Source organism: Amphiprion ocellaris, chromosome 14 (assembly GCF_022539595.1).
Source record: "Amphiprion ocellaris isolate individual 3 ecotype Okinawa chromosome 14, ASM2253959v1, whole genome shotgun sequence".
NCBI lineage: Eukaryota > Metazoa > Chordata > Actinopteri > Pomacentridae > Amphiprion > Amphiprion ocellaris.
The window spans coordinates 26,948,051-26,969,195 of record NC_072779.1 but is presented as its reverse complement, the minus strand read 5'-3'; the positions used below and the strand labels follow the sequence as shown (position 1 = coordinate 26,969,195).

Here is a 21,145-nt window from a genome sequence, read left to right as displayed (position 1 = left end):
GAGGGACACTGACCTGGTCGAGCAGCTGTGCCTTCCTCCTGAGGAGATCTGCCTCCTCCTTTAGTTGCTCATTTTTGCCTTGTTCATCCTCAAGTTGGCTCTCCTGTTACAACATACAAAACACCAGACAACGTTGAGACAACCCTGAAGAAATCCACATCTGCCCAGCTGTCATTAGGTTCACCACAGTAATGCTAAAACCAGACTGGAGGGATGCCAGAGAGCATGAGTGAGGGACATAGTAGAGCAATAAGATTGCTTACCAAATCCAGACATCTCTTCTGTCGCTTCTTTACTTCATGCTCAAGATTTTCACATTCTTTTCTCTTCTTGCTCAGCTCACTTTCCTGAACCAACATTGACGACAAAGACAGTTGTACTGAATTTTTATTTTGAAAGCTAAATCTAGTTATTTATATAGCATTAAGCAGACCAAACCCTGTATAATATTCAGAGCAAAACCATTTAAACAATATGTAATGTAGTGATAAATAATTTGCATTTACATTTCACAAAATACAATACAATGGCTTTAGTTTCTATATTGACATCTGACACAACATCAGTGAGGTATTGCAAAGCTTAGCATCATTTAATTATTCTAAATGCAGCTTACATGCAGGACCAGCACTGGAGAAATCAGCTTATTTCAGCACAGCCAAAGGACCTCAATCAATTATTACTACTGTGAATATGTGGGGGGGAAGCTACAGAACAGACAGGCTAATTGCAGACCACCAGCAGGTGACTGGAAGAGATACTGTACTCTCACCAGTGATGACACAGCAAGACAATAAAGATAATTAAATCACAATCTGTGGTCTGATTTGATCATTTTGTCTCAGTCGCAGCTATGAGGGCAGATGAATATTGTGTATCAAGCGAGGATGTCCTGTTGTGTAGTCACATCATAACTGGGAAGCTAAACAACTCAGCAGCAAGATTTTATAAAGACTATTCTCAGTGAACTGATTTTTTTTTACTCCTAATTTGGACTGACCTGTTCCAAATGAACTAAATCCATCTGGTGCGCAAAGAAGGGTGTAGACAACCATAGATCTCTTTTGATACATAATTATTAATAGTTGTTTTCACTTGTTTCCTAAACCACACACAGAAGCATTGGCAAATGGAACAAGGTCAAACCGGTCCACGAGTCTGTAGGTGATTCTCTGAATTCCCTAAATCCACACTAGCAGATCTGTGAGGCTGTTTTTGCACACAACAGTGCAACAAGCTGATATCATCATTCCAACGTGCTCACAATAACAATGCTGACATACTGATGTTGAGCATGAATGAAGTGGTGAGGTATGAATGTTTACCATGTTGACAATTTTAATTTAGTGCGGCCTGCACCCTGGTATCTCGAAGAATGTCCGGCTCACCATATCGTTGGTCAACAACAATAGGCAATCAACACTGAAGGATAAATACTGAAAAGTTCACTTTTAATTAAACATATGCAAAACTGAAAGAAATTAAGCAATTTCAGCTAAGTGGAGTTTGTGTTATTCTAAATTTCAACACCAAGATTTTTTTTTTTTTTTTTTACCACAAATTTAAATCTGTCCAAAATATTTGCTACTGCCCTCCTTTACTACCAATAATTATCATCGGGGTTGGTCCTGCAAAGAACATATTGATGAAGATCCAGTAAATCTGAATCTATTGTAAAAGGGAGAAAGGTTGAATTCGTCCACCACCTCCTGCTTGTGTACCATGATAGATAACATAAAATGTAAGAAATTTCAGTTTTACTGTGTATGTACTCTGACTGCAAAGTAAGAACTACTGCTGTGGCATCTTCAAATGGCTTCCACTGTTTGAATTGTGAGGCTTTCAAACAACATATAGTTTAATTCAGTAAGGGCCAGCAGCTGGTTTCAGGGACTTGAGTACTAAGAGGTTAAAGTTGCAAATCACCTCTTTACCAGCTGCCAGAAAACTGCTCTCTCAGCTTTCTGTATGTTTCTTGTGAATAATGAGGGTAGTCTAAACACGATCTTGATCAACAGAAATCACAGTCATGGCAAAAATTACGTAGACAATAATAACAGTATGGAGGCTGTGCAGTCTGATTGACTGATACTGTGCTACTCTAATCACTTTTCTCTGTATTATAAATTATTTTAAGCTGGCCGATATAAAATGCCAGTGCACAGTAACTGTCAAAAATTTGTATTTTCAGTCCTGACAAAGAAAGTCAACACATAGATGAGAGAGAATACGGTCTATTTAAGCCATGAGACCTACTTGTAGAATCAGCAAGGGCGATGTGCTACTCCTCTGTTTCCAAGGGACAAGATCAAAATAATCCCAGCATTACATAACAAATCTGACTGTAGTTTTTCCTTCAGTGGAAGTCAGCTCAGTCACAGCACTGATATTCAAGCTTTAATTTCACACGAAAATGCAAAGGGGAAAGCAAAGTTAAGTTCCTGCAAATAGGCACAACATATAGTTATTGCTACTAAGAGCGCTGAGTGTGTATGAATGACTGTTGTGGGAGGAAAGGACTGACTTGAAGGACATACAGGCAGTTACATATAGTAACCTTGTACATTACTAACCAACTAATACCAGCAAACAAGGTCTCTAATTCATGGATATAATTTGATAATATTGAGAAATAATAAGATTTATGAACAAAGTGCTTTTTCAAGCTGTTTTGTCCACATGCTGTAAATCAAAGCAAAGTACGCACAGTGGAAAAACAGTGCATGCTGTTCTTTGAAAGTTCCCCTAAATAACAGGATCAATATAAGCGTCAGCTGAATATAACACTAGATGCTCCTACCAGAAACTGTAGGTGCTGCTCCTCTGTGTGCTCCTCCTGATGGGAGGGGGTCGGGCTGAGGCCCAGTAGGGGCGTCACTTGCTGTACCGACTCCTCCTCCTCCTCGGGAGTCTTCTCACATCTGGATGGAGCTTCATCTAATGTCACACACGGGGTCTCTCCTCCAACCTGAAAGGAAACACAACAATCTTTCAGAACATTTACACAGATGATCCCGAAAAGATCAAATTCAAAGGTAAGGATGTAATGATACACTGGTATTGACAGTAACTGTAACATGTACAAAATTAAATATTGACATAAGGTCAGTAATACACACAAATAATCTAGCAACCAGTAACCGGAACAACATATAATAAAGTTGCGGTAACAGATGCTCTCTTAACCTCCATACGTTGAATCAGAATCAGAATCAGAATGAGTTTTATTGCCATTGTTCATGAGGTTCACAAACGAGGAATTTGACTCGGTGCAATGCTGCTACATTAAACATTTAACAAATAGTAGAGATAAAAATAAAGTAAATACTATAATAAAAGCTAACATCTATATTAAAGATAAAAATAAAGTAAATACTATAATAAAAGCTAACATCTATATTAAAGATAAAATAAAGTAAATACTATAATAAAAACTAACATCTAAGTACACTGTACAACAAAAAAGTGACTAAGTGACATCAACAAAGTGACAGAGTGACATTGTCTTGGGGATGGTTAAAGTGACCAGTAGCAGCAGGTGGTGGGGGCCACCACACAGTGCATATTTCAAATGTAAATGATTTACCAAAACAAGGAAAAAACACATTAAATATTTTTTTAAATGGATGTAAATCAAACATCAGATTTCTGGATTTGTCTAGCATCTTTTAGAACACACGTGAAACTGATTCAACTAAAATAATAACTAAATAAACCTAGATCTGTGATCTGAAAATATGAATTACTTCAAATGTTTGAGGATCATAGAAACAACATAAAGTACAGTTACAGGACTCTCTTCAACTCACTACAGTTGGATTTTGAGTGGTATTTGTTTGAAAATGAAAAAAACATACATTAAACTAATTAAGGATAATTTTGCCTGATTTTTTTTTCAAATCTCCTATAAATATTGCGATATTATCCTTATCATGAATTCTTCTAGCCACGATAATGGTCAAATGAAAATGTGCTACTGCGTCAGCTCTAATCAAAGATGTAAAGGGCTCCTGCTCTGATCCTAAAATCAGAGTGAGCAAATGTGTGATTCTTGTGTCACTCAGTAACCCTTAACACTGCACCCCCCACTGTGAGAGAGGGATTAGTAGCAAACTTCCTCTCCAGTTGTCCCACTACAACAATGAATAATCCAGGTGGAATCCCTCTCGCCTCCAGCCAGACTAGAACACATTATCAGGGAGGCTGTCCTTTCTAATGTGTGTGTAATCACATGAATGTTTCTCAGTGTGTTACTGTTCTTTTCCAATTACTGCTACATATTCATCTTTATAAACTGTGTAATTCTTGTAACTGAGATCCAGGTGGAGGGGAGGCTGATGCTGGTTCAGGGTTAAGAGTCAGGAATCAGTGTCTAATTTTAGAGCAAACCTGCTTATGTTCCGAGTAAAACTGTGTTAGTGCAGTAAAGGCCACCACCTAATAACAGGATCAAAGGTGTTCTGCCACGTGCTGCAAGGGGTATCTTTTTCACGTGCTCTCCTTTCTTTTACACTGGAAGATTCATCACTATGGACTTCAGGCCCAGTTTCTTTTTGTTAAAAAAATCCTCTTCAGAACAATGCATGGAAAAACTCACATGCTGTGCTGGCAATTTCTATGTAGTGGTGTTATTAACACAACCAGACACCCCTCCCCATAGCAAACATTGATAGGCACTGTTGCACACCAAAGAGGCTGCTCGCAAAAAGTAGTGCCATTTCTCCCTTCTGACTCATGCCAAGTTTGCATTAGTTGGTAAATTCTAGATTGCCAAGTAGAAACAGTCTAACAAATCTAGCAAATGTAACAAAACAAATAGTGGTCCAATATGATCTGTTTGCGATTAGTTGCAAAGCATGTAAAATAGTTGAAATTATTTTTAGTGCAATGACATTGAGAAAAAAGCGTCAATATATAAACTAGGGACACACTGGGACCGCAGACATTTTAAGAATGATTTTTTTAACATCTCTTTGTTTTTATAACTTGAGGATTGCTGTTTCATACCGCAGCTGCAGATAATCATCATTCATCTATCCAGATGCAGAGGAACAGTTCGAAATGAATTAATCCACAGGTTCGTCTATCAAGAAGGCAGAAGGTTAAGAGAGAAGCGTTCCTGTTTAGCTTCAGGAAGACAAGACGTCTGATTTAAATGAAAAAGAGTACTTTGTTCTGCCAGCTGTGTGCAGTCTCTGTTATTTTTAGAAAACACTAAACTGTCTCAAAAAGCAAACTGCCAATAGCAGACAAACTGACTTCTATGAAGGACAACTCTTTGGGTCATAAAGCAGCTGATTCTGTTTGGTATAAATGAGTACTACATACAGCACGACACTCATGTTCTCTCAAATGTGTTGCAACTTGCATCAGTCAGAAATTTGTGCTGTTTCGATGCTGTATCAGGGATGGAACGGATAACTCATTGTGAGTGTCGGTCACCAAATCAGTAGCATGCCTGTGAAGTTAAGTGAGGCTATCCCTGGTTTATCTTTTGGACATCAGACCAGATGGTGTTAGTAGTGGTGCCGAAAGGCCAGCATGAGGTACTAATTCCATTGGCCTCTTGACAAAAACAGTGCAGAGGAATGAAGGCTTTAAATGTTTTTACCTTGGCTAATTTTTTTGTTTCTGACTGCTTTTCATTACAGATCCTGTCACGTCCCTCATAAGTGCAGAGGTGTCAGGTGATCCCAGCATCCTTGCAAAATTCCCATCTTTGTATTTGGTCAGTCATAGTTAAACCAGCCAGTCTGCTTGTAATTCTTAATTAGCTTGTAGCACTACGTGTCCATTAAGTGGGCTGGCTTAAGTGTGTAAAGTTTGCTGCTACAATCTGGCAGCCACACACTAAGGTGGGAGAAACACACTGGCAGTGGCCAAGAAAAGAAGAAAAGATCATTACTAGGGCTGGGCACGTTAGTCCCATCCAAAACCATTAGTCCGTTTTTGAGTAATGTTGCACACAGACAGACAAACAAACAAATGTACACCGATCAGACTGGTTGGATGCAGTGTGTGGGAGAAATAGAGATAACTAAAACAAGACAAGCTAACAAATGCCGCAGTAAAGTAGTAGTTAGCTATAGACTGCATTCCCATTAGTATTGTGGAAGATGTCGGTCTGAGGAACGTTCTTAGGATTGCAACGAATGACGGCACATTTGAGCCTCAACCTGCATCACTGGAAAGATTTTTTGTGTGTGATGATATAAACCAGGACTGTAGTCCTCGAAGCAGAGGTCATGGGTTTGAGTCCGTCCCACGGCTATTTGCTTTTCTCTCCCCCTATTTCCTGTCACTCTCCACTGTCCTATAAATTAAAGCCTATAAAGATTTTTAAAAAAAGAAAAAAAGAAGTATAAACATGGACTTCATAGACTAAAAAGTCTTCTGCAGTCAGTCCCCGCTGTGTACTTTTTTGTGTTTGACCACCTTCACCTCACTCTAACAGCGACAGCTGCTACTGAACATACACTGTTGCTGCTGCTCGCTGATAAAAGAAAATTGTTTCTGCTGGTACCTGTTCAGAAAAAAATAAGAATACAGATACATAAATGTTAAATTGCTTTTGCTGGGAAGGTTCCTATTATAATGTTATGATCGTGGCTCTCGACTTTGAGGTTGGGTAGGTTGTTTAGGTTGAGATTTACAAGAAATATGTTAACTGCTACTGTAAACGGAAAATTGCTAACAAAAAGCACTTTGTTTAAAGTGTTTACAAACCAATTGTTATTGCATTTCTGTTCATATAGCAGTACATTAAAAATAAAAGTGCCAAATACACTACTTTAAAATCCATTACTTTTATGATTAATCCCAATTAGTCGCAGAAAAAAAATCATGCAATTAATCGCAATTAAAAAATTTAATCATTGCCCAGCACTAATCATTATGCAAACTTAAATCAGTCTTTTTTAAAGTTATCATTGTACTTCTCTGTCATCTCTCATTTACTTAACTCTTTAGTTGCATTTACTATCCAATCTAATGATAAATATTCCACCTAGCATAATAAAATATTTCTTTCAAGAAGTTGACATATTTTAATTTTAAAGTTCACGCATCAGTACATCATATTTTGCTGAGGAACATACAGGTAAAATTCCTTAAAAAGCAGTTTGTTCTGTAAATGTGAGCGCTCACAGTGATGAGCTCAAAGCAAATAATCAGTGTACAGGCGATGTGATATAATTCAACATGGTTCAGATGAATGAGCACATGGGGAATATTACATAATGTCTCATTTATACAATGTAATGAAGAATAACGGGACTGTCAACAGAACATTAGACCAAATTATAGGCTATTGTGAATCATTTCAAAGGTTTTTGTGCCAGCACACTAACCTAGCAAAACTTGACTATGACTAAAAAGGCTGCACATAATTTAGAGAGTGTACCAACAAGTTTCACACCCTATTGTCACTTGGACAACTAAGAGACAGATAAACTCAGGTGTCAGTGTTCCAGTAGATTGTAGACTGTATATAGATTTGCATATCTCACAGTGCGTCCAATATGTAGGAGCAAAACTCTAAAATATCTAAAAAAAAAAAATGTTGACTTGAAGGTTTTCAGTACATTGTGTTACTGTTCCAGTATTAGGACATGCTTTTATTTCATAGTCTACAACACACGAACTGCAAGGTCAAGGGTTGAGGGTATCAAAATGATTAAAATTTCTTTTTGGGGTGCACATGTCAACATTGTACCCACTTTACAGTAACCTGCCTGACGGAGGAACATAGTTGCTTTCAAAGAGATTTTGAATAGTGCATAAATACGTGTTCAGATGGTTTCATTAGACTGAGTTTTTTCCCCCAACAGATTCCCCAAGAATCATCAATTAATTAACTGAGCAGCAGTTGATCTTTAATCTGCTTAACAAGTTAAATATCAAAATTTATCCTCCAAAAAAGAACAAAATTATCCGAAGAATCATATTCACTTTACCTAGTAAAGAAATGAATTACTAGTTTTCATCCTGCCGACTACTCTCAACTGCTTTTATTAATTAAAGAGTATTACATGATTTTTTCAAAGGACAAGAAAGAGTGAATCAAGTTAGTCGACAATTTTGCTCACATTAAGTTGAAGAGATAAATCAAGCAGAATGTTGGCAAGAATTTTGTGCTTGCATGGGCCTTCAGTAGTCACATTAGTGTTTTTACAGTAATTATTGTTTGTACTGTTTTTGTGTTAGATACAGACAGCAATAATTTACATGAACAGGTTTTGCTGACATTTTGAAGATTCTGTTTTCTGAGACTTATGAGGTAAGCCTGTAGCTGGTTCAGGCTAATATCAAAAGTCAAACATCACGGTTCATGATGTAAAATGACTTGGTGATTTATTGTGTTTAAGAAATATGAATTATCAGCAAACCAGTCAATATTGTACTGTGGAGTTTCTATGCAAGAAAATTGCTTAATTAACCCTTTGATGCACAATGTGAGTCAGGAGATTTTCCATTGGTTTTGGGTCACTTTTGACCCATGTAGCGCATCGAAGGGTTAAAAGATGCTGCAGTTCAAATTTAACACTACCAGCTACTCAATCTAGTAATTCAATGGGATCTACAGTGTGATGAATTCCACACAAAAGTACCATATAAAATTTTAGGCATCAAACAGAAAAAGCTGACCAAAGATGGTAACAGCCCTGAGTGAAAATAAGTTGCTTAATGTAGAAACTTTTCACTTTGGTACAACAACAGCAGGTCACATTAGCAGTCACTATTTAACAATAGTTTCACAATTTAACTTGATGAAGTGAAAATGAAACTTTGGTGCTGCTGGGTTTGTGTCTATCTGCAAGGCAACGGGGAGACTGACTTCAACGAAACGCTGCTGGACTGTTTATGGGGTAAACAAAGCATCACTGTGTCACACTGCTGCACCACCAGAGTAGTTCCAACAACTGCAACAGATGTTGACTCTAATAGAACAATCAACTCATCATGCCATAAAAACTTCAAGGGTTTATTGCAATTTCACATCAAGTCTAGGCGGATCAATCTGATTTCAGCCAAAATCAGGAGGCTACTGTTATTTCAACCTGTAAAACCATATTTAGACACATTTTATATGTTTTGTGGGTGAGTACATATTTATTTTTAACATGTATACTGGGCACGAATTTTTCTTCTATTTCTATCTGATCTCATTTTAAAGTGTAGTGACGATATGTACATCAGCAAAACTGTCAATCAAAACTTTATCTCTTAACCTACAGTTTTCAGCTGAATCTTTTGAGTTTTCGTTCTTTAACACTTGAGCAACTTCTTGGTTGCATTTTGTTTACTGTTAAGCTACACAGTAAAAAGTAATAGTTCCCCTATGATGGTTAAAATTACTCAGATTAAAGAATTCAGTAGTAAGATTCTAAAATCCCAATCCTAATTTCCAAAGCTACAAAACAATTAATAGCTATAATGATCAACAAATCAAGTACAATGCATGCTTGTCTTTGTTGAGGTCTTAAGTACACCTTCATTTCAAATATGGAAATAACAGAGTAAGAATATATGTCTGTTTATTATGTTTAGTCAGGCTTACATGCAATATAAACGCATTCAAAGAAGCGTTGGCCTTAAAGGAGACTAAAATTTCAGTGCAGATTTTCAATTACCCGATCGTGGCATCATGTATTTTGGCTTAACCGTCACAACATGCAACAAATGAATAACATCCTCTAATGTAGCAGAGAACACCCAAAAACCTTCACAGCCATAGTGACAACTACTTCACGTCTGGGACTGAGGGATGTGCTAAAACTATTCTAGAAACAAAACAAGGCGTGTATAAAGACTAAAATAATGAAACCAAATGATCCTGCAGATGTGTAAACACAGTCACATAAATCTTTTATCACTGAATGACCCAATAAAGGATGCAGCCATGCCTACAATCTATATTCAGGTTGAGACCACAGAAGGTGCTGCTGAACGTGTTGTTGTCAGAAGAACCTCTAGCTGAGAAGTTCACCTCTGATGGCACACTGCTGCACACTGTAGGGTGCCATTCTGCTCACTTTCCACGGATGTGGTCCACGTATACTAAAGGATCAAGTACACCCTGGGCCCATGCGTACTAAAGCGGGGTCAGATCCCATTCAGCAGGCCCTGAATGCCATAAGCACATTGGTGTAATCCCTGCAGACTACTGAAACGGGTAACTGGATCACTTCTTTTAAAAGCACCTTAATGGATTGGCCTGGCCGTTGATTTTCTTTTTAATACTGAACATATCGATGTCCACCAATCAAATGCTCTACCACCCTGTCACTAAGTCGGTCTGTCTAAAATCTGCATCTGGAAGCTCCAAAATATGACTGTTACAAAACCAGGTTCCTGACAGGCTGCTCTTGACTAGGCCTCATGCTTGTCCCATCTTTCTAATTTGTAAGAAAGTGGCAGCCCATCACAGACAAGGGTGGGATTTACCACGGGATTTACTGAGATAAATATTTTTAAAAACAACTGCAATGAAACCTCAAAGAAAAATCTCTTTAGCTGCAAGTCGTCTTGTAATACTAAGATGCTTCATGCAACATACTAATAATCTTTGAGAATAAGCTGCTGATTTTAATATCAAACACAAATGCAACACTCACTGCCTTGAGCCAGTTCTCTCACGCTCCCGATTCGTCACGACGAGTTTTCAGTGCTAAGCCTCAACTTTGAGTACTGCACAGCTTCAGTCCCATGCCAAGCAGACACATATGAAGTTACCCAAAGAGAACTACAACGGACTACTGACACCTACGAACAGAGACAACAATATTCACAAGATGACCTACCCCTTTCGTGTGATCTGTGGCAACGTCAAGGCTTCCCTTGGCCTGCTAGTTATCCAGAGCAGGGTGAGATAGAAAAGTCTTTAGTGCGGTTGGAGTCTTACCTACCACCCAAAACCCTCTCACCGCTGCCACAGCAACAGAGAGCGGATTACTGGACTGTACCATTCTGTTGTTAGAGGGGATTAGAGTTCACACAACATGGCCCCTTTCTGGGTGTGCGCGTGCCACTAAGAGTGCGTGTGTGCGTCCCACAAATGACAGATTACCACAATCGGCATTCTCATTTGAGCTTCACAGGCAGAGAATTTACTCTATTTCACACAGAGTGGACAATATTAAATAAAATTCAAAAATATGCCCTTCAAAGTGATAAAAACTGATATTTAGAAACAGAAACTATAGCTATGAAATAAACTAAAATAAAGGACAGCGAAAAAATAACATTTTATCCTATTAAAGCTGTTCACTGCTGTGGATGAATGAAATTTTACAAAAACAAATAAGACCCATACTACATTACGTAACCTATTTATGTATTTATGAATTATGTGTCTCTTTCTCTTTTTTGTGTCTCATAAATCTGAGTGTCCATTCTCTGCTGAAGAATTGTTTCTAAGAACTAAATAAAAGAGATGATACGCATTAAATGGGAGAGGATCAGAGTGTGTGACTTCAGTATCTTTGATCAGGCCCAAGTTCAAGACTGGGAATCATCTCATTATGGCTTCTGGCAGATTAGTATTGAGCCAACGACAAGCCATTATATAACACTGCAAAACATCCATGCCAACATAAACATACACTAGGTTTGGGAAAAACTCAAAGCGCTTTATTTTATGTGGTTGAACTATGTGTATTCCAAACTATACTGAAGTAACAACACCATCCTGGGTGTAAGTACAAGATCTGGTCTGTTCAAAATCACATACTTAACCACAAATAATGACTAAAATTATGGCTGAACTGAAGTCTGATTTACTGTGCAAAGATTCAGCTCACTTGCCTATATTAAAGCTGATTCAGGGGTCAGCAGAGAGTTTAACCGTGTTACTAAGTAAGGGGGATGACTTTACCTTATCTTCCCCCTCCTCCTTAGTAATTTCCCCAGACTTCTCCAGGCCACCATGGTCAGGGCTTTGGTTGTGCTGCTGCCTGGATGATGTGACGGAGAGCTGCCTCTGGAGCCGCAGCACCTCCTTCTGAGACTCCCTGAGAAGCTTCTCAAATTCCACTCTGCCAGATGGAAGAGGGGAGCCCTGCACAGACATGCATTAAAGATAGCCACGAGACAATGTCTTCAATTCCGCATATTATTTTTCTTTCAGTGTTTTTTCAAAACATATTTAAACTGCATCCCCTGTACTAAACAGATTCAAAGAATAAATGTGCAGTCTTATTGTTTGTGATCCTGCTATCATAGTTCAAACCACTATAGTACTTAACAGCTGTAAACATAAACATGTGATGTCATTGTAAATGTAGTGAAGTTGTTTTTGGGTCACTGAAGTCAAAAATGTCAAAGTCATTTGATCTAAAGATTAGATTTTCATTTTCCAGTTCAACTTGAATGTAACATGGGATTCAGCACAGGCATGCTCATTAGATCAATGCACAGCTCACTACTGAAAACCTTTATTATTAACTCAACAGATGTTCACATTCAGTAGAAGCAGCTCTTAAGTCCATGGTAATTAAAAACAGGCACATAGAAAGGCAGCCGATTCATGCACTGTCATCTATCTAGACATCATCAGTGACGCAGTCTTTGTAATACAGGCTTAAGAGGTAGGATGAGCAGTACCCATGTTGACCAGCAGAGAGCAACCTTGTGGCACTGTGAGCTCTGGCAGCGATGGTGAGCGGGATTAGATGGAGGGTAAAAATTTGGAATCAGCTTTTCAGTCGAAAATGAACTTAAAGCCAAATTAGTGATCCCAGTTCAATTTCCCAGTTGAGTGTCCTTCCTTAGGTTACTGTGGAGTTGTGTTATGAATACCTTAGTGGTGCCCAGCTGTGCCTCTAGCTCTCTGCACTCCTGCTGCAGGGCAGCAATCTCCTTGTCCTTACACAGCAGTGCATCAGCATGCTGGGCTAGATCCCGAGCTCGCTGACGGGCAAATGCCCTCTTATATTGTTCCACTGATCCAGGTCTCATCAATGATGGGGAATTTACCTGCAGAGGAAATATGTATTAATCACAACAAAGCATGGATGGATGGATGGATGGATGGATGGATGGATGGATGGATGGATGGATGGATGGATAGATGGATAGATGGATAGATGGATAGATGGATAGATGGATAGATGGATAGATAGATAGATAGATAGATTTTTATTCATGCACAGAGAAAGACAAATATATTCTACCAAAGTAGTTACAGCAGATGTACATGAAAGGGAACCGCAGGGAAGCAAAAGTGCTTATAATTAGGGGACCCAAGCAACCAAAAACGTCATCACCCACATTCCCTCTCAACCCCCACCCCCCCACCCCATCAACATACACCACACACAAGCACCCACACAAGCATACACACAATCACGCATACACACATATACAGACAGCATCATTTCCAAACAATACATGATTTTGTCAAAGATTATACATAGGAAGACAGTAGCTTTTTTCTAACATTTTTTTGAAGGCAGAAAAGGACTGTGATAATTTAATGAACCCATCTAGCTCATTTCAGATCTGCGGACCCCTGCAAACAACACTTAGGCTGGTACATTTAAGTTTACGCTTCTTCCCCAATATAAGGTTTTTTTCCCTGGTGTTATGAGTGTAGAGGGTATAGGAGATTGGGATGAGCTCACATAAGCGTTTATTGAGTTGGTTGATAACCTGATACATAATACAGGCATTGTGATAGATGTTAAAATCAGGAAGCCTCAGGAGATCAAGAGAGAAGAAAATAGGGCCAGAAGGAGCTGCGTAAGCAGACCATGTAAAAGCACGAATTATCTTCTTTTGTAAAGAGTGTAGTTTGATGAGATGACTTGGAAAAGTTTTACACCATATTATATTACAATAGTTGATATGTGGTTCAATGATGGATTTATACAAAGGAAGAAGAGCAGAGAGTGGGAGATAATGTGTTTGTTTACAGAATAAACCAGTTTATTTTGATAGTATGTTTGATTAACACATCAATATGATACTTAAAATTAATAAATTCATCCAAGTAGATACCAAGAAATTTTGTAGAATTTACTCTGTTAATGTTTTGTCCATTTATATTGAGTGGGATATGATTGGTAATACTTTTATTTCTAACAGAATGAAATATTATGTAGTTTGTTTTCTTGATGTTGAGTGATACTTTATTGCATTCAAACCATGAATCAACTCCCTCCAACTCCATATTAGCTAGAGCCTGAAGCATAATTGGACTGTTGTGAGACATGAGCAAGTTTGTGTCGTCCACAAACAAGACTTTATGAACACTGTCAGACACATTAGCAAAATCATTTATATATATAATAAATAACAAAGGCCCCAGAATGGAGCCCTGGGGAACCCCATAATTAATTATTTTTCCCTGGGATTCATGGCCATTTATATGAACATACTGTACTCTGTCCTGTAAGTAGCTCCTGAACCAGCTCAAAGCAGTACCTCTAATGCCATAGTGGTGCAGTTTGCCAAGCAGAATCTCAAAATCAATGGTGTCAAAAGCCTTTGACAGATCGAGGTAAATTCCAATGGCATGTTCACCATGGTCAATAGCATCATTAATTTTTTTTAATTAGATCTAACACTGCAATGCAAGTAGTGCTGTGTTTCCTGAAGCCATACTGGGAGGAAGTGAGGATCTTAAATTTATTAATGTAACCATTAAGTCTATTGTACACTATCCTTTCCAGTACCTTGGAGAGTGTAGGCAGTATGGAAATTGGCCTATAGCTGTAGATATCATTTTTGTCCCCAGATTTATAAATGGGGAGAATTTTAGCAATTTTAGTCATTATTGGTACTCGCATTTCAGACAAGAGGTCTAGAATATACTCATATTGAGAAATAACACACATGGATAAACAAGCTGTAGTGTCCACATCATCCAGTCAACTGGTTGATACGCAAATTCTCCAAGGCCAGACAATCGCCTGTATTATTGTCATGAGGACATAAGCGCTATATCAACAGCCTTCCAGTAATCCACTTGTGAACACTTCCATTTTTTCACAACTTTAAATCCCATCAACCTAATAGATACTGCCAACTAATATAGTGTTTAGGCTACATTTATTATTTACTCAGAATCAGCTCCTAACTAACTGATGCCGTGTCAAAGAAGTTTTCGAAGTAGCTACATTCTTTTCAAACCCAGAGCTAAAAAGTTCAGTAAACTTTGCCAACAGCAGTTTTCATATCACATGACATATCATCTGAAAATGATAGACAAATTTGTTTGCGTTATATTCCTCAATAGTTCTGGTGCTGGCATCAGCTGGTCATAAAGTTATATTTTCAGAAATTCTACGAATATGGACAGTTGCACACTAGTCTGCTCAGTCTTTTCTTACTATTTCAGTATAAAATGACAAGATTAAAATAATGTGATACGCTGCAAATGGTAGTTTTTTTTATGTTTATTTGTAATTAATTTACACTAATAAGACTCTTTCTTTCATCCTGTGACCAAGTGAGTGGTTAAAGAGTAGGTATGACTTCAGTCAACCCAGATTTGCTTTGGTTGACTGAAGTCATACTCCAAAAAACTTTTCCCTGTGCCAAGCACTAACAAAATGTCATTGTAGTTTTTAGGATTGGCTGATGTGGACTTCCAGTATTTGCAGTGGAAAGCTGAGCTGTTCCTCACTGATCTACCAGCACCATCAGGACAAGGACAGTAGCTACAGTCCACCATCAGTTACTATCCAATCAAATCCAAAGCACAATTTTTGTTGCCATATGTCTGTCAGAACTACAGTGAGCAGCAGGAGGGGAAGGGGGATAGGACTGGACCACAGGTCTCTGGTGAACAGGTGCACACAGAATACACAGCAGCCAGTGACTGTGTTACCCCCTACCTAATCTCCACATTATGGAGACAAGTCTACTTTATGCAAATGAGCTGCGGCCCTCTCCAGGTAAACACACCAGATCGCAGCTGGAAATACCCTCCGTGTGGCATGCTGGTCCAGTTGCGGTGCGTTTCCTGCTGCGATCCGGTGTGTTTACCCGGAGAGGGTGGCGGGTCATTTGCATAAGGTAGACTGGACTTCTACTTTATGCAAATTGATGCAGCGTGCGGAGATTCCACGCATCGTGAAACTGTCCTCAAACTTCTAAACTAGGCGTCGGGACCTAAAACGAGGACAGATTCAGCTGCTGCACAGATTATTTCTCGCCTAAAATGCTTTCAGAAATACTTTGCGCTGACGTGTTCTTGAAATAAAAGGGAAACCTTGCGGCCGAGCCGCTGTGTTTATCCGACTTGTCTGCCAGTGTTCCAGTTTAACTGGCGATCAGGTTAACTGGCGATAGTTGTCGTCTCCAGATGTTTCGTCCGCAGATTCGTCACGATCAGACCTGGATTTACGTGAAATAAAGATACCAGATAAAGAAGCCCTCACCGAAAAACGTCGGCATCACTACTTAACAAAGTCTATATCCATGTAAATATCATCTACAGACAGTAAAAAGAAACGTGCGGGCCGAAATAAAAAACACCTATTTTTCAAGTACGGTGAGAGGATTCGAAACCACGTAATCCAGCGATAAAATTACAAGACCACCGTTTTACTCATTGTGCTACTGATCAGCTCTGCAAGCATTCTGCTTCATCCACATAGATCACTGCCATCCTGCCAGGTGTTTAACACCTGGTGATTGTTCAGGAATCATGTCCATGTCAACTGGGGATAGTCACAACTTAACACAGGCTTCCTGGTTAAGAACGAGTCAGAAAACTATTTATTGTCTCACCAAGAAAACCCACAACATAGAAGCACGTCCACTGCTGTGTTGTGTGTTAGTTTGTGTGTTCAGTGGAACAGATCCAGAGCAGAACTTCGAGCTTAACTCGGGTTTGTTCTCAGAAACACTCCGACCCTCAGCAGCCTCCCATCAGAACAACACGCAGCAAAACATCAGCTGGATTTGCTAAAATGCATCGGAACAAACTGAGACCACGTTGTCAAAACTAGTCACTCAGAAAACAATAAAAACTCGTTCAGTCATCCACGGTCTAACCATCATTTCAGAGCACTTTAACCACTGACAATATTTTTTTTAAAAGGAAGTAAAGGGATTCGATCTGGTCAAAACAAACAATGGTTTATTCACCCTACACAGTGAGCCATGAGCACCTATTGGAGGTATTGAAGTAGACTACAGTCACATATGAACATTACAGCTACAGATATTCCTGCTGGACACTGAAGATACTGTGCTGCCAAATTTGTATATTTAGCCTACATGTACTCAAAGGTGGATTAGGAGCATGTTATTAAATCAGATACTGTCAAACACCACAATTCACTCTAGTCTTCCTCTGCGACGTCTTTAAAAGTATCTTCTGCCATTTCTAAACCAGCCAGGGTGTTTGGGAAGACACAAATCACACAAATATACTGTTTGTTGTGACCAGGTCGGATCCCTATACTTCCTTTTTTAAAAAAATATTGTCAGCGGTTAAAGTGCTCTGAATGACGGTTATAGGACGTGGATGACAGAACGAGTTTTTATTGTTTTCTGAGTGACTACTTTAAACAACGTGGTCTCAGTTTGTTCCGATGCATTTTAGCAAATCCAGCTGATGTTTTGCTGCGTGTTGTTCTGATGGGAGGCTGCTGAGGGTCTGAGTGTTTCTGAGAACAAACCCGAGTTAAGCTCGAAGTTCTGCTCTGGATCTGTTCCACTGAACACACAAACTAACACACAACACAGCAGTGAACGTGCTTCTATGCTGTGGGTTTTCTTGGTGAGACAATAAATAGTTTTCTGACTCGTTCTTAACCAGGAAGCCTGTGTTAAGTTGTGACTATCCCCAGTTGACATGGGTGTGATTCCTGAACAATCACCAGGTGTTAAACACCTGACAGAATGACAGTGATCCATATGGATGAAGCAGAATGCTTGTCGAGCTGATCAGTAGCACAATGAGTAAAACAGTGGTCTTGTAATTTTATCGTTGTATTACGTGGTTTCGAATCCTCTCACCGTACTTGAAAAATAGGTGTTTTTTATTTCGGCCCGCACATTTCTTTTTACTGTCTGTAGATGATATTTACATGGATATAGACTTTATTAAGTAGTGATGTTGGCATTTTTCGGCGAGGTCTTCTTTATCTGGTATCTTTATTTCACGTAAATCCAGGTCTGACCGTGACGAATCTGCGGACGAAACATCTGGAGACGACAACTATCGCCAGTTAACCTGATCACCAGTTAAACTAGAACACCGGACTGTCTAGCTGAAAGCTCGGTCACGTCACCACGTAGCGGCCTGCTGTTGCTCAGCGCTGTCATGTGACCATGTTGTGGTCCGCTAGTGACCGCCCGCCGGCCGTGCGATTTTCAGATGTGGTGCGTTTCCGTGCGGAAAAATCGCATCTAGTGGACACACGCCTTTAGATCTGCGCCGCTCGCAGCCATGTTGTTTGTGTATCAAGCGCGGGGGGGAGGGGGGCGCGCACTCTGAACTACGGGAGCCCAGCAGGCAGGCGTTGGTGGCGGAAGTTGATGAGAAAATCAATTCTCATTAAAACCAATCGACATTAAGAACAAGTCGAATTAATCGATAAAATCGGTTTATCGCCCAACCCTACCCAAATAATAAATAAAACCAAAATAAAAATAATAATAATTCAGATCTACCCTCGGTCAGTCACATGATCTATGTAGATGCCCCTCACTGCCCCGAGGTACTCAGACGTGCCCTGTAGCTCAGCGCTAGCGCCGCTAGTCTAGAAACCGGGGACCCGAAGGAGGACTTTAACAAGTGAGGGTTCAGTGAGGAGGTTCTGCAGCGGTATTCGTTTGTACACGGAGTATTCTAGATGATTGACGAAGTGAAGTGAGCATCCTGTGTGTGTGTCTGACTCTACACACACCTCTCATCAGTTATAGCTGCTAGTTAACCACACAGCGTGCTGAGATGATAAAGTATGCCAGGCTTCTTTTTGTTTCTGTTTCTTTTGTCATGGGCAAAGTGCATCAGAGAGATGTATTATTTTACTGTGAGTGAGTTGCAGCGTGTTTCCTGTTTCTAGAGGCAATGAGGCATAGGTTATGTTATTTCACTAAAACTATGTACAGTACATGCATTTTCACATAATTTTGGACTACTGCAGTATAAATACAATAATAATTAGACAAATTTGAATTGTGATTTTCTCAACCTCTCATTTAAAGATATCAGTACTTGTTTATAACATTTGTATATATATATATATATATATATATATATATATATATATATATATATATATATATATATATATATAAACTAATTAAATATATGTATGAATATAAAATATAAAACTTTTATAACTTTATTGTCTTGCGCAAAGTGGATAGTCAAACTGAATAAAAGCACAAATACATTTAAATACATGATTTCTATATCATTTAATTATTATTTTTTTAACTTTATTATTAGCACTATGAATAATAAAGGGCAGATTATGAATCAGCACCATGGAGCAAATTCATGCCTAAACAGTATATGTCTGGACAAGGTATGAAATCTAAAGGTAAGGACTCCAGGAATAGTTGTCACAGTTGAACAGTCCAGTGTCTAATGGTGATCTAAATTCAACCTCAAAATAATAATTTGTCACAAATACATTACAGCACTGTGAAATGTAGCTTATGACCACATTGTGGTTTGAACTATTGACCTTCTGATCAGTAGTCCTGAGATTTAACCATTGCGCCACTGAGAGTGTTGAGACTCTCAGATCAATACAGCCCACATCCAGTGATATCAGCAGCAGCCTCCTCACCAACCCCCTCAACAGAAGCTGTTAATGAACCCCATCAGTCAAACATAGACTGCCCCCTAACAAAGATATGAGGTGTGAACAATGATGTGGTATGCCATGATTCCATGTTACATTCTTCATGAATATGGGTTGCTACAATTCAGCCCGTTATATTGTCAGGTATGTTTCTGTATGGAGTTTCAAATTCATGCTCCATGTGCCCCCTTTCAACTTTGAGCACCTGCCCCTCCAAAGGTCTCTGCACGGCCCTGGTTTGAAGTATGCTATTTGTGCAGTTTACCACTTTGAGGTTGGCCTCCTGCAGCTTCCGAGCCCTCTCCTCCAGCCTCTTAGCGAGAACAGCCAGCTCTGTGTTCTTTCTCCTCAGCCGTCTGACCTTCTCCTCCGTCTCTGGGGCGCTACTCTTCCGCTAAACACATAGGAAACAAATATCATCATCAGACAGGGCCTGCAGCAAATGCTAACACAGCTATGCCAAACAAGAAAGTCACACAAGCGGTTATTCAGGGGGGCATATTGATAGTTTGAATGAGGACTCGGTAGCTGGCTTGCTAGTCTGAAATCATCTGCCTGTGCACCCTGTTGACTTTCAGACTAGGAAGGTCATAAAAACAATTTTTCACAGTGCAGAATAGAAATCACACATTTGCTACTGCCTCCAGAGTTGGTCATACTGAAGCATATTTTACACCATGTCCCAAAAGTTCGTTCTCCCCACTGGACCACATTTGATTGTTCGTCACCAAAATGGGTCACACCTGATCAATCAGGTACTGTTGGTTGTTTGTCTGGTCAAACTGTCAGGTCCCAGAATATAAACTTCTTGCTTGACCAAAGTACATTACACTCACAACCAAATTTTGGAAGCACTGTTACCATGGCCAAGAGTAAGGGTGAGAAAGCTACTCTTTCAGAGTCTGAGATTTGTGCACAGGCCATTGCTCTTTGAAATGCAGGAAACACTGGTTAGCAGGTAGCTCTATGCCTTGGCAGAAGTATCCGCTGGGTGTAGAAGTAGTGGCAAAAGTACAACAAAGGAGGATCCTTCAAAGACTTGCCACGCTCAGGATGTCCATCTGGCCTAACTGCAAGAGCCCAGGATCTGATGAGAAAGGCCAACGGTAAAAGACATGAGTCATGCCGGCAACTCATTGAGAGACTGAAAAATCTTGGAAAAGATATTTCTAAGAGCTCTGTGCATTGTTATTTAACAGAAACATTGGGGCTGAAAATTTACAAGAGGCGACACACCCCGCAGCTCACCAAACTGGAGAAGAGACTGGCTTTCACAAAGAAGTACATAACTCTGACATCAAAAGACTGGCAGAACTGGATTTTCTTTGATGAATGTCCTCTCTACTTAGTTCTGACAACCATAGCCATAA

At 39.4% G+C, this 21,145-nt stretch overlaps 1 protein-coding gene across 18 annotated transcripts in view; it reads right to left on the bottom strand.

Annotated features, from left to right (window-relative positions):
* Positions 1-21,145, bottom strand: part of LOC111567935 (RIMS-binding protein 2) — a 112,448-nt gene that overhangs the window by 30,930 nt on the left and 60,373 nt on the right. For all 18 annotated transcript variants that reach the window (XM_035947709.2, XM_035947712.2, XM_035947713.2 and 15 more), the window contains 6 exons: positions 20,041-20,169; positions 12,799-12,975; positions 11,876-12,058; positions 2,801-2,968; positions 264-347; positions 14-103 (listed from right to left, as the gene is read on the bottom strand). In XM_035947709.2, the coding sequence (XP_035803602.2) occupies positions 14-103; positions 264-347; positions 2,801-2,968; positions 11,876-12,058; positions 12,799-12,975; positions 20,041-20,169 (831 nt within the window). The remainder of the gene's footprint in view (positions 1-13; positions 104-263; positions 348-2,800; positions 2,969-11,875; positions 12,059-12,798; positions 12,976-20,040; positions 20,170-21,145) is intronic.